This window comes from Leptinotarsa decemlineata, unplaced genomic scaffold (genome assembly GCF_025532065.1).
Source record: "Leptinotarsa decemlineata unplaced genomic scaffold, Ldec_3_MD MMD2_P_RNA_scaffold_2, whole genome shotgun sequence".
Taxonomy (NCBI): domain Eukaryota; kingdom Metazoa; phylum Arthropoda; class Insecta; order Coleoptera; family Chrysomelidae; genus Leptinotarsa; species Leptinotarsa decemlineata.
Window position 1 is genome coordinate 19,203,007 of NW_027412529.1, and position 14,125 is coordinate 19,217,131.

The window sequence follows — 14,125 nt, forward strand, 5'->3', positions numbered from 1 at the left end:
TAAGTAATTATAACTGCACCAATATCGAATTTCAACACTCAAATCGCGATCAGTTCCTGAACTGAACATTGACAACACGACGGCTCACATTCTATTCGTCACCGTAACATGACTTCAAATTTAATTTTATGACTCTTCAGCCAATCATAAAACTCAGTTAGTAAAATTCATCCAATACGAGCCGCCAATTCTTCAATCCACGTGGACTGAAGAATTGGCGGCTGAAGTATTATTCACTAACATTCAATACATTTCAAATGAGTATTATAATAAATAATTTAATAATTTATAATAATACACATATTTCCATACATAAATTACTCAATCCATTTTGAATGCCAATTCATTTGTTTTTCATCAAATGATGTACAAAAACTAATTATAAAATTTATGAACATTTTTTTCCAAAAATCTCGCCCACATTTTCAATAGTGTAACGAAGTGTACATCAACTGCAGTAAATCTTACCTATATCTCATCCTCAAAATTGAATCAAACCACACACACTTTGGGACAAATTGATTTTAAACGAGCTGAAGCCTGACCAGCCGTGAAATTGAAATCTGAAGGAAGGTATAAATACGAAGTTCCCGAAGGATGAACTTCAGACAGTCGCGAAGTATTATCAAGTAACATTCTCTTTATAAACCGAATCAACCATACAAGCCATCAAATTTTACGAAAGATTTTTGTTTCTATCCAACATGATACAGTTTGAAAAAATAATTACCAGTAAGTCCGTTATACTACTTTTAATCTTTTCAACGACGACTTCGTATGGCTTCATAAAAAACGACCATCGTGTTACCTCTAGGAGATATAACATTCGTGAAAGTCGCAACTTACCCGACAGAAGACAACAGATTGAAAGAAATCTAAATATTCGAAACGGGCCCCACAAAATCGACGAAAAGGACAGGGTTTATGAAAATTTGTACGACAGGCGAAGTTTCAGAACAGGAACTCTAGAACGAAATGAATCAACCGAACGGCGTTCTACCCAATTCTCTATTGCTGATCGGAGAGAGGTGAGAAATGATTTTAGTCAAAGAAACGACAACAGAGTAAGCGTTAACAACAGGCAACGCTTCTCAAATTATAAACACCAAAGTGCAGAAAGCTCCAGGTATCACAACCTTTTTGATAATAGAAGATTCGTTAATAAAATTGAACTCAATCGTGAGAATCGAAAGCAGGTTCCTATGGATAGGAGAACGAATTATCAAAGTACAAAAAGAGAGTTTGAAAACCGTAGGCAATTTGGTGTTGATAGAACAAATGTTCGATCTGCCTCGTTCGAATACCAAAGAATAACTGTGCCAAATAAGGAAATTACTGAAATTCCTTCTGTATACAGAAGATTTAGGGTATGTTCGTCTAGAAGTGACTCCACTAGACAGATTCAACGAAATGCCCGAACAAATAATTATGAGAAAAAAACTGATTCTACTGTTAGGTTTTCGGTTGACAACGCGAGAAACTTCGAAAGGAAGGAAAGCCGAATTGTTTTGAGTAAGGATAGGTCAAATCAACAAGTCAGAAACGAACAGTTTAGATCGAATAGGAACCGGCACATGCCAGACTTCGAACAAAGACTAAATACCTTAACAAGTAGGTTACCTCACGAGTACCGCAGAGACACAGCTAGAAATCAACTTGACAGAGTCATGCCAGACTTCGAACAAAGACTAAATACCTTAACAAATAGGTTACCTCACGAGTACCGGAGAGACACAGTTAGAAATCAACTTGACAGAGTCATGCCAAACTTCGAACAAAGACTAAATACCTTAACAAATAGGTTACCTCACGAGTACCGGAGAGACACAGTTAGAAATCAACTTGACAGAGTCTCTTCCAGTAATATAAGAAATGAGCCGAGGACGAGGAACACTCGGCGTGATTTCCGACTGAATTCCAAGAAAGAAAACCATTTCAGAGAAGAGATATCTAGAGAAACAGAGAGACGAAATCAGAGAAACAGTTTCGGAAATTCAGAGAAAAGAACAGTTTCAATAAGATACAATTCTCCCGCACTGGAAGCAAGACGTCTTGAAACAACTACAAATGTTATACCACAAGCCCGCGTTTCAAATTCATATTCAGTGAGACATTTACCAGAAAAGCAATTTTCATTGGTATCCACAGAGCTTGAAGGAAAATCTGTTGATCTTCAAAATTCTCCAGAACGCTTCGAATATCTGAAACCTAACTTGGACATTAACTCGTGGGTAAATGCAGCACAAGTTATATTGGGCATTTATTTGCTAGGGCAAATATTTTTGAATTCGTCGACTAAAAGCAAACCAAGGTAAGGACTGTGCATTGAAAATATATCATTTTTCCTTTTATTTTATGTTTTTTCATAGTGAGACACAACTTAAGTTTCATAAACATTTTTATTACCATCCAAATGTTAACTACTTCTTATTTTGCATTTGGCGTTTTTTAAAATTTCTTCAGAAATACAAATTATATAAAAATTAAATGAAAGATTTCACTATAACATCAAAACAAAAATATATCCTTCTTACAGATAGTTACTATTTAATTCAGTTCCGACGAGAATTATAGTGTTCAATGTATAAGTTTGAAAATGTCCTTATAGGACGAAACTGCATTAACGTTAGTTACAAAAAAAAGTGGTAAAAACATAGAAAGTTTCGAATCTCTTTTTTTCATTATGACTTCCTACCACGTAGTAACGGTTACGTCCATCAATTTATTATAGTGTTTCTCTGAAAAATGTTTCTTTTAGGTACTTTGATTAGGTTGACAAAGTTTCGAGTGAAGTAGAAACTCCCAAACAGGTCTATTTACACTTCCAAAAAGTGCAGAAAGAACATTTTTTTCAGAAAATATCCTTGAAGCGATACTCAAAATCATTTTAAATATATTATTTTCTTCCAATTTGTGTCTGAAGGTTACTTCATTGCATGGATCTACACATCTTTGTATGAAATTACTTTTTTGAAATTTTCGCTTCCTTCCTTTCTTTGGAAGATTCCCACATATTTTTGTTTCAAGATGGAGAACTAGAAGATCAAAAACGTTATTTCCCAAATAATTTTTTATGTATTCCTAGATTTAATTTATAAGCCTTGAAAAGTCTTAATTTTTTAGCCCGCTTTTATTTCATTCAATTAAATACCCAACCAAGATTGAATTCACCAGAATTTCCAAATAATTTACATAGTTTGATAGGTAGGAGTCGTTATCATCTCCTGATGATGCTAACTTGGACATCGAAACGTGCTTCAAGAGTCAGTGTTTTTGTAGGAAAGGTGGTTTTTACCAAAATTTTAGAAAACTGAATATAATTTCTATTGAATGATTAACATATTTGAATTAATTTTCAGTGAAAAATGTTTAGTTTTTCACTTTCACATCATTATGGTTATGGGGTAGAATGATACTGTAGAAATGTTTATGAAATGTTTTTCATAAACGATATTATATAATCATAGTAAAACACCAGGGTCTTGGGCGGATCGAATAGTATATTGCCATATGGATAGTACTTATATATACTATTTCATAAATACATATTTATATTATCTAACTAATATTTCTGGAAATTAAATTTAAAAAAAACTGTTATTGAAAAAATTAAAACGAAAACTCGATTTGCTATAAACGGCATTCCAGTTCTACCTTTCAACTTAAACTGATTTGTTTTTCAGATTCAACATGTTGTCTACTGTAGGTGCCGTGAAAAACAAGATACATTAGGAAGTTGAGAATTAAAGTACTTTTTCCCCAAAATAAATCTTGATGACAACCGCTATTCCCTAAGGTAGCCTCTATTAGATTATAATGTTAATAGTAGTTAACTTTAAGTAATTGAAAGTAAACAAATGTAGGCAACTTCATCGATACAAAGTCTATCAAAATCTCGAAAAAGGAATATTTATGAACGAAGCACTTACTGTGTATTATTATATTGTAGTAGGTTTAAAAGAATAAATGTTATAAATCTAGTTTGTATCTCATTCATCTCTCTACAATAAAAGTCAGAATTACAAAAATTAAAATAATTGTAGTTATAAAAATTGAATATGTCATGCCAAAGCGGCATGAACCCATTCAGTCGAGATGGTCCGAGAGAAATTCACCAATACTATAGTAGGCCTTAGAAAGAAGCAATGTCTTAACTTTTTTAAATGCTACAGTGTTCATCTGTTTGAAATGGTCTGGTAACCGATTGAATAATTTCATTCCCATATATTTGGGAGAATGTTCGAATTTTATAGTTTTATGTTTAGGAATGCTCAACTCCTCTGCATATCTATAGTTGGGTAGCTATGATATAATGAGTTCTTAGTACAGTCTGTTATACATTCGCGAACATATGAAAGTATTTTAAAGATGTATATGCAGGGAAAGGTTAAAATTTGATGACTAATGAAAAATGTCTTGCATGATTCCCTCCAAGGGATGCCTAGTAATTTCCTAATAACTTTTTTTTGAGTAATGAAAACCCTATCTTTGTCAACACTGTTTCCCCATAGGATCACATTATAATTTAGATGGCTATAGACCAGACTGTAATATACATCTAAAATGGCGCGTAAAGGCATACAATTCTTAATTCTTGAGATTGCATAATACAACTGTGATATGGTCAGACCACTTCAAACAGTTGTCTACATGAACGCCAAGGAATTTTGTAGAGCTTGTGCATGCCAGTGCCATTCCATTGATTAGTAAGGCAAGCGATTGCTTTTTCAGATCGTTTTTTAAATTAAAATAGATATATTTTGTTTTGGTCAAGTTCACAATCAGATTGTTCATTTCACACCAATTTAAGAACAGTGATAATAATTCCTCTGTTTTTGATTTTAATTCCTCCTTACTCTCTGCTGATACAGCTAAAGACGTGTCATCTGTGAAAAGAGTGAGCATATTCATTACAGGTGAAATAAGTAGGCAGATCATTTACAAACAACAGAAATATCAGCGGACCTAACACAAAGCCTTGAGGAACTCCGGAACATATATCATGATAGTCTGATTTCATATCTTTAATCTTGACGAACATCCTACGATCTGTAAGAAAGTCAATGATCCATTCTAGGAAGTCCCCTCTAAATGCTAGATTATATAATTTGCTCTCGATGAATTTAAAATTTAAACAATCGAACGCACATGACAGATCGAAGAATACTCCTGCAACATGCTTACCATTATCTAAAGAAGCGTATATGATTTTTAAGAATCTGCAAGTAGCTGATTGAGTGGACTTGCCTTTGCAAAAACCATGTTGAGAATCGGACAGGATCTTAAACCTTGATAAAAATCTTAATATTATCTCACTCATAGTATAGTTTCATTCGTTTTCAACCAGACACAATTTAACTTTTTGAAATGGAACACCCTGTATTTTTTCATTTATATGAAATTTTTCAACATTTCACTACATTTTCATCAGAGGTATACTATACGAAAAACATATTTTATAAATCCAATTTGTAAAATATATACAATTTGTATAGATAAATTCTAATCCATAATTACTATGAAATCAAAATATACCTACTAAAATTCAAATTTTCGCGCGTATTTTAATTTTCGAACTTCTAGTTTTACTCGAACTAGCGTCAGTATATTTGGGAAATCGCGATTCTTCATCCAAAACACCGTTTCACAAAACTTCTAATCGAAAGCTATCACATAAAATTTGGACAACAGGGACAGGAAATTATTATGAATGACCTGCGTCAGAAATTTTGGATTTCAAGAATCGGGGTTGCTGTCCAAAAATACAGAAGTTCTTGCACCTTCTGCTAGAAAAGGAAAATACAACCCGGATACAATACCGGAGTGTCGACTTCAAAGTTTTGTGAGGTCATATACTATCACCGGGATAGACTACTTTGGTCCAATTTCTGTGAGAGTTGGCAGGAAACATGAAAAACGGTATGTAGTACTATTTACCTGTATGAGCGTACAAGCCATCTAGAAATGGCAAACTTATTAAATACAGACTCTGCTATCATGGAGATCAGAAGATTCATAAAACGACGTGTATGTTCGAGATAAATTCACTCGGATTATGGTGTGAACATGCATTCTGCCAATAGAGGATTGAGATAAGCTGCCAAAGACATGGACGAAACTGAAATTTTGGGGTTTTCCACCAGCATCTCTACATATGGGAGGAAGCTGGGAAAAACTATTGAGGTCGGTAAAAAATGTTCTGAGCATAATACTGAAAGAGAGACACCCTGAAGAAGTGCTTATTACTCTGATTGCGGAGAATATGACAAATTTCAAATGACCCTTTGAAGCCTTCAGCTAAATCATTTTTTATGCACTGTTCAAATGAAGCTGCACATGAGAAAACAGTGAAGAGTATATCAAGCCTTAACCGATATATTTTGGAGAAGATGGCAAAAGGAATATTTACTTAAAAATGAATTGATGGATGTAGCAATTACTACGTGGTAGAAAATCATAATGAAGAAAAGAGAATTGAAACTTTCTATGGACTATAGGACGAAACTGCCGTAACGTTAGTTATAAATAAAAGTGGATAAAAACATAGAAAGTTTCAATTCTCTTTTCTTCAATATTTACTTACACTGGAAAAACAAATGCAGTGATATGAGAAGGGGGACGACTTATCAGAGGACGATGTGGTACTCGTAATTAATAACATATTACAAAGAAATATGGCCACTTGGGAAATAGATGTTAAGATTAGAGTTGTGTTGTAATTCTGTAATAATGTTGATCAATTGATTAAATGTAATCGAAATAAAAAACAAAATCGAGAACCTATAAAAGGCCAGTTACGGAAATATGTAAATTGATCAATGGTACAAATTCTAAACAAAATTGGATTGAAGAATACGTCAAATGCAGTGATTTCATCACGAGGGGGGAATGTTGTTGCTTTTAGTTAATTTTTATAAGTATGTTTAAATAATTTTTCTGTTTATAAAAAAAGACGACTGTGACACGGTTGAGGTTATAAAATAAAAAATATTGTTACTTGAAAAGTTTGATTCCTGGTTTCTTTCGCTTTTAAATCAGAGGAATTGACAGTAGGACCAAACAAGCATGATAGGAATTCGTTTCATGAATCTCATCTGATGATCCTCATTACCTGAGGAAGCAATATATAAACATGCCTAAGGTAGATGCAAAATTCAGTTTTTGTTCTGTGTTTTTCTTTAGATTGAAATCTCCACAAATCACAATTTTGTCGAGGGGGTTCTATATACTGTTAAGACTATAATGACAGTTATTTTTCAATTATACAATGAATATGAGTACATGCTGAGCGAATTTGTTCTTTTTCTTTACAAATGCTCAGTTACACGAAATATATGGGCGTTTTTTCAATATGTGCTATTTTGTTTGAAGGTGGTTGACAATGTTACGTGGTGTATTTCATCAGTTCGGACTTCCATTGTCTAATATAATATAAATTGATTTGGAATCCGGAAATAAAAATTTTATTAAAATAAAAGACTGAAATTACAAAGAAATAACATACAAGCAACAACAAAAAAAAATGAAAAAATTGAAATATTAATAAAACTGGAAATTAAAAAATAGTATTAACAAAAAATGAAAAATAAAAATTAAAAGATTCAAAACCAAGTAACGTCACGACGTTTCGATTGTTAGTATCCAAAATCGTCTTCGGGTGATAACTGGATTTTTTCCTTCGAGATCTGACTATTTATAGGTCATTCGAGTGCTTTCACCTATCCCCTCTTTCCTCTCTCAGCTTCATTGATTTAAGCAGGAAATGACCGTTTGGCGGGAGTTGGTCGTTTTTCGCTTGATTGGAGGTTTCCATATGTTACGTATATCTACGCTAGCTTGACTAAATGCGTTGTTAGACAACATATACGCGGTTTCCTCTAAACCAGTGTTCCTCTTTGTGGATGATTTCAGCTTGAGCCCGCTTGATGTTATGTTGGTGAGTCCAAACATGCTCTGCTATTCCGGATTTGCTGGTTTCTCCTCGCTGTGTGTGTTTCTTGTGCTCAGCAATGCGAACTTTCAATGGCTCTTAGTTTCACCGATGTATGATTATCCGCAGTCGCAGGGTATTCGGTAAATGCAATTCTTGGAATCGCAGTCCACGTTTGGTGGCCTGGTTTTTGTGAGGCTAATAGGGATAGTGTTCCCAGATCTGAAGCAGGTCCTGATGTTATACTTGGACCTAATCCTTCTTATTCTTTCCGATAATCCTCTGATGTAGGGAAGTACAAGTACTGGTTGTGGCGGCTTCTCTTCCTTGTGAGGCTCTTGCTTGATGGTGGTTGGATTTCTGGTTCAGATATTGTCCTGTGTGAGTGGGTTTTCGATATACAGATGTGTCCCATTTAGTGTCGGTCCTCTTCACTAATATGTCTAAGAAAGGCAATTCGTTGTGGACTTCCTTCTCCATTGTGAAAGTGATGAAAGGTCTTACGTTGTTGATGTGCTTCAGGAAAGTGTCTAGTTCTGCTTTCCCATGGTTTCATATTATGCAGGTGTCGTCTACGTATCTCAACCATACTCAGGGCTTCTTCAATAGCCAGAGTTTCAAACCACTCCATATATATATTGGCTATAACCGGTGAAAATGGCGATCCCATTGGCAGTCCCTCATCTTGCGTAAAGAATTCGTCCTTCAGTTGGAAATAGCAGTTTCGTACACAGCATGCTAGTAATTCCATGATTACTTGTATCGGTAAGTTTGTTCTATCTTCGGATAGTTTCTTCTGTATGATTTGAAGTGCTTCTTCGACAGGAACGTTGGTGTAGAGGCTTTCCACGTCGAAACTGATTAGTTTGTCCTGCTCTTTGACTTCGATTTCCCCTAGAAGTTCAACGAAATGCCTTGAATTTTTCACAAAAGATGATGTTTTACCTTGCAATGGTTCAATTACTGGTAATAAAAATCTGGACAAGTTCTGAGAGGCTGAATCTCTGGAGCTAATTATCGGTCTGAGCGGAACATCCTTTTTGTGGATTTTGGGTAGCCCATACAAGTGAGGGGGCTGTGATGCGGTGTTAGCGGTTTCCGAAAAATAGACATGGTGTTTTTTCAAAGTCTGGTACACCTTCCTTTCAATTGATGCAGTAGGGTCTCTTACGATCTTCGTGTATTTTCCTTTTCAAAGCACCTCTTCGATCTTCTGTTCGTAGAGATCAGTATCCATCACAACAAGTAAGATCTTAATGGTGTTGTCCTGGTGATGGTGTTGGTGTAGCCCTGAACGGGCTACGTAAAGTCCGATCTGATGAAATACATGTGCTATTTTGTTTGATATACTTTTGAATATTCTGATGTACAATAATAAATGACCATTTGACAACCATTCAACCATGACAATTATATATCTAAAATATACAGCTAAAATACGAAAAATTCGCTTTTGGGCAATGAAAACAGTTGATGAATGTTCAAAACTAGTAAAACTAGTTTGAGATTTCTGAATTGATATGAGTAGCTATTCAGTTTGGACTGCAGCATCTGACAGTGATTACTCCATGTAAAACACTCATACATGCGGAGACCTAAGAACTTGACTCACAGTGTTTCTGACGATTGTGGAATCGAAGTGAATTTGTTTTCTCGAGGTTCAAATTTAAGTGATTAGCTCATCAGATTTATCTGAAATAATGATTGAAGTGTCACCAGCGTAAATAGTAAAACAGGACTGAACTAGTGATTTGTCCAAATCATTCATATATAAAATGAACAAAATCGGTCCTAAAACTGACCGTTGGGTAACTCCAATGGTGACCTTCTGTATCAAGGAATTTATGTCATCAAGAATAACGTCTTGGTCTTTCGAACTGAAGAAACTACACAGCCACCGGTGTATGATACCTCTTATTCCATATTTCTGGAACTTATTCATTAGAATGGTTAGATCGACACAGTCGAATGCCCTGCTGAGATCACAAAAGATCCTAACTGAACACTCACCCCAGTCCATCAAATCAATAACTTCTTTCATAATGAGAGTGTACAGCTGTTATTGTTGATCTTTTCGTTAGGAATCCATATTGATTTTGAGATAATATTCGATTCTTTTTGCAGAATGATAGTAATCGGTCAAGGAATGAGTATTCAAAAATCTTCAAGAAACTAGAAGGTACTGTAATGGGCCTATAATTCTTCACATGAGTTACCTTTTTTAAGAATTGGTACTACTTTGCCGGTTTTGAGCACATCTGGGAATGGACCTGTTGTTAAGGATAAATTAACAAACTATTTTCGTGAAAATGAGAAATGCCAAGAATTTTTTCAGAATGAAACCTCGTCATTTCCTGATGATAATCTATTTTTTAATTTTGTATGTAATATATTATATAACTGCATCTGAAAAGGAAACAAGAAATAGTGATTTCACCGTGTTACTGTAGTGTTCAAATATTTACTGAAATCAGAGTTACTCAAAGGTATATTGGATACAATATCATGGGGTATAGACTGAAAGTAGAGATAGAAAAGTTCCATAACATTTTTTGGGTCCTAAACGAAATTGTCTCAATTTTTTCTTTATATGAGCTTGTGTCTTTATTACTTAATGTGTTTGTTATCTGACATGCTGTTTTTGCTGGAAATTTGATTTTGATAAAATTGTTTTTTAGTTGAAATACAAAGTTTTTCTTGTTTTTGTTTGGAAAGTTTAAAGAATTCTTTCAAAGATGGATTACTAGATGTCAGCCGATGTAGATCTTTGAGGTTTCGACTGGACCTCATCAATCTATTTGAGACTCAGTTATTTTTTTTTATAATTTAAATAATTTTTTAGAGAGTTGATGATTTCGAAATGATAAGAGAATATTTCCTAGAAGTGAGCAAAAGAAGCGTCAACATCTCGAGAATAAGGAATGTCATTCCATTTCTCGTTTTTCATGTCACGACAAAAGTTTCCAATGGTATTTTCATTAAATGATCTTTTAGGTTTATGCTCACTGTGATTATAAGATTTTTGGCACTGGAATTGAAAGAAGATTGAATGATGGTTTGAGATGTCATTATCAACTATACAAGTAGTGAAGCTTTATAAACTAAGGTTACTTCGAAATTTCATTATAATTCGAGAGTTTGTCAATATGTCTATTATACAATGTTGTTGTAGGTAAACTTCTACACAAGAAAAATATTTTATATCAGTAACGTTATAGATATAAGGAAAGGGGAAAATTCAAGAAACATTGTTTATAGTAAGGTATAAAGTAATATATTCTTCATCACATTCCTGAATACTCTTAATATGTATAAAAATGCTTTTGAAATAAATTATGACATGTATTTATAAAAACATCTCATTTCATAGACTAAAAATGCCATCAGTCCTTGGTTACAATTCACCGTGAAAATTAATCATATTAAAACTGGTCTTATTTTTAATAGGCAGAATATGACTGAGAATATAAAATCTAGCCCATTTAAGATATTACAATGTAATGTAGTTGCAAAAGTGTTCCCATTTCCCTCAGAATCAAAGTAATTTTAGAGCTTGATTGCTTAGTTACTTGGAGATGTGGGGTATTTGATAATTAAAGTGAAAATGAACATTTTCACTCCAACTTTCAACACTCCGTATCTTTAAGTATAAGGAGTAGCACTCTGAAATAATTGGCACTACCTAAGAAACATATATTATGTAGAATTTGTATGGCAATAATTCATTATCGTAATCTCACAACTGATGGAATGATTGAAGAAAGACATTTTCATAATCTCTGGAATTAATTCAACTATTAATCTATCGAAACCCTATTTATGGTGATATCAGTTCTTTGGTTCAATATCCTCACAGCCATTTTTGGAGTGAAATAGCTAACTCCTATCTCCTTTAGAGCTTTACCTCTAGTATCTTCTACTCCAGTTGCTCCTTCCAAAGCCAAAATGGTTTCTCTTAGCAATAATGCACTACCTTTACTAAGATTTAATAGATTGCATGATTCGATGATCCTGTAATTTGAAGAAAAAATCTATGAAGATCTCGATGTTTTTTTCAATATTAAAGAAGTTTTTAGGAGGATGTATTCATGTTCTGTTGAGAGGCTGTTCTGCCCTGAGTCAAAACAATACAAAACACGAATCCAAAATATTTGGCCAACACATGTTTCACCCATTTCGGGTTTTCACCCTAATTTAGTAAAATATGCATTGTACCATGTACCATGATATAATAGACTGAATTTTTGTTTTTCAAATCCAATATTTTTTGCTGTTTCATCCATATATCTCAGGCGGCGACTTATCCATGAAATATTTGATTTTACCTTAATTAATAGCAGGATTTAACCTGTGGTGTTCGGTAGATGAAAGCATTACAAATATCATGTTAAGATAGTTTCCATTTTCAACCCTAAGAACATTTGATAGTTCGTTCACTGAGAACATTGTTGGAACATGGAAAAACATTCTCGGATCTAAAAAAAACGAGTTTTTAATGCTCTTTCGGCCCCTTAACAAAATTTGAGAGTTTAGTCTTCTTTACTCACAAAAACTGTGCAAAAATTAATTTTTTACGAAACATTGTGAATGTTTGTAAATAGCGAGAACAATGTATCATTAACTAAACTACATAACTAGTTAACTAAACTCCATAACTGCTTCGATATAAAAAAGGATTATTGTGAGATTTTCACTACACAACGATTCTATACTGAGTAACGGCATGTCTATACTGAGCAAAGGCATGTCTATACTGAGTATAGAAACGCTTGAAGAAACACGACACACGTGTTGCCCTTTTGCAAAGTAAACTGTGTATAATAAAGTGTTTCTTGAATACGTGTGAAGGATTTTCATCAAATATCGGCCGATTCCATCACATATTTTATTATTACAAAATTATCGGTCAGCTAATTACCAGTGTATACCAGTATAACATACTTTTTTGGCGCCATTTTGGGGGCGAAAAAATGAAAAATCGATTGTTCCATTTAGAAATTTTTTTTGATAAAAAAATTCATCCCTGGGATGCATTCAAAATGTCAATTTTAAAGATACAGTTTTCTCATTATTTGCAAATATTCACAATATCTCTAATGGTAAGAATTTGGCAGAATAAAAATATTTGAAATTTTCGCCTTTTTGAATTTCTATTTGCTAATATCTGATCGTTTTGATGAGATTCGGATTTGACATATCACAAAATGACCATTTCAAATAGTTCTACAAACCCTGGAATGTTGGTAATGCTAGCTAATAGGGATTGAAACAGCATAAAAAAAGGTTTTTCATTATATCCGAACATGTTTTCTATGTTTGAATAATGTTCCCAGTGTTGAATAAAATGAAAACTATTTCAAAATGTTATTTGTGATACTTTTATCTACTGCATCTCATAGGTTTAATCCTGCTGAGAATCATTTTAAAAACAAATAGACATTCACCTATTGTTAATATGCTTAATATGTTGAAATGGTTTTGTCTCACAAAGAATCTATCTTTCTTCTATTATTTTTGTTTACATGATGCTGAATGATTTAGCATCAACCTATTTCCAAAACTACTTGATTCTCCATAAAGATGTACATACCCACTTCACCAGAAACCGGAATAATTTATACACCCCTAGAACAAATTATAAAAGCACAATGAAATCTTTGTTTTTCAAATGATTCCATGATTTAACCAGTTGCCTGCTTCATTGAAAATAGTTCTTAATTACTACTCGATTCATGTATGAATATATATATGTAGTGCATGTGTGGGCAAATATAAATCTATGTTTGTTTTGTGAATATACTCACTATTAATTACTATGGAAATGTCAGTAATGTATAGTATCTTTTTTCAAAAATTGTACTACATATGCTTCCTATTTATGCTTAAATTGTTTTCAATTGAATTTGTATATTAGGTAAGGTATACAGAGTATTTCATATTCGATGGTCTATTGGACGTATCTAGAGAACAAAAAAAGATGAGAGTTTTAAATTTTGGTTACCAATGTAAATGGTTGTGATCTATCCTTCGAAAATATTTTCGTCACCGCAATGTTGCCACATCTACATGTAACATACATCAACTTGGAAATTTCAAATGGAACACCCTATATATTATATAATTTTTGAATTCTGCATCAAAATCCAAATTACTTTTGTTGAATATGTTCTATACTCATCTCTCATCGTTTTTAAA

General features: G+C 33.4%; 2 protein-coding genes across 2 annotated transcripts in view; one reads left to right on the forward strand and one right to left on the reverse strand.

The window, feature by feature from the left end:
* The first annotated feature begins 362 nt into the window (after positions 1 to 362).
* Positions 363 to 3,980, forward strand: LOC141486661 (uncharacterized). The gene is made up of 2 exons (XM_074185041.1): positions 363 to 2,311; positions 3,684 to 3,980. Exons 1-2 carry the CDS (start codon positions 705 to 707, stop codon positions 3,730 to 3,732), a joined length of 1,656 nt encoding a protein of 551 aa, XP_074041142.1. The 5' UTR covers positions 363 to 704; the 3' UTR covers positions 3,733 to 3,980.
* Positions 3,981 to 11,609: 7,629 nt separating this feature from the next.
* LOC111507807 (RAD50 interactor 1) overlaps positions 11,610 to 14,125 on the reverse strand; it is a 28,182-nt gene continuing 25,666 nt past the window's right edge. The window contains exon 11 of the mRNA XM_023163166.2: positions 11,610 to 11,941. Within this exon, the coding sequence (XP_023018934.2) occupies positions 11,728 to 11,941 (214 nt within the window). The 3' untranslated portion in view covers positions 11,610 to 11,727. The remainder of the gene's footprint in view (positions 11,942 to 14,125) is intronic.

Bases quoted from the DNA above. Each gene is read 5' to 3' on its own strand.
- LOC141486661 (XM_074185041.1), top strand. From the start codon at position 705: ATGATACAGTTTGAAAAAATAATTACCAGTAAGTCCGTTATACTACTT. The intron at 2,312-3,683 runs GTAAGGACTGTG...TTTGTTTTTCAG, and splicing joins TCGACTAAAAGCAAACCAAG to ATTCAACATGTTGTCTACTG.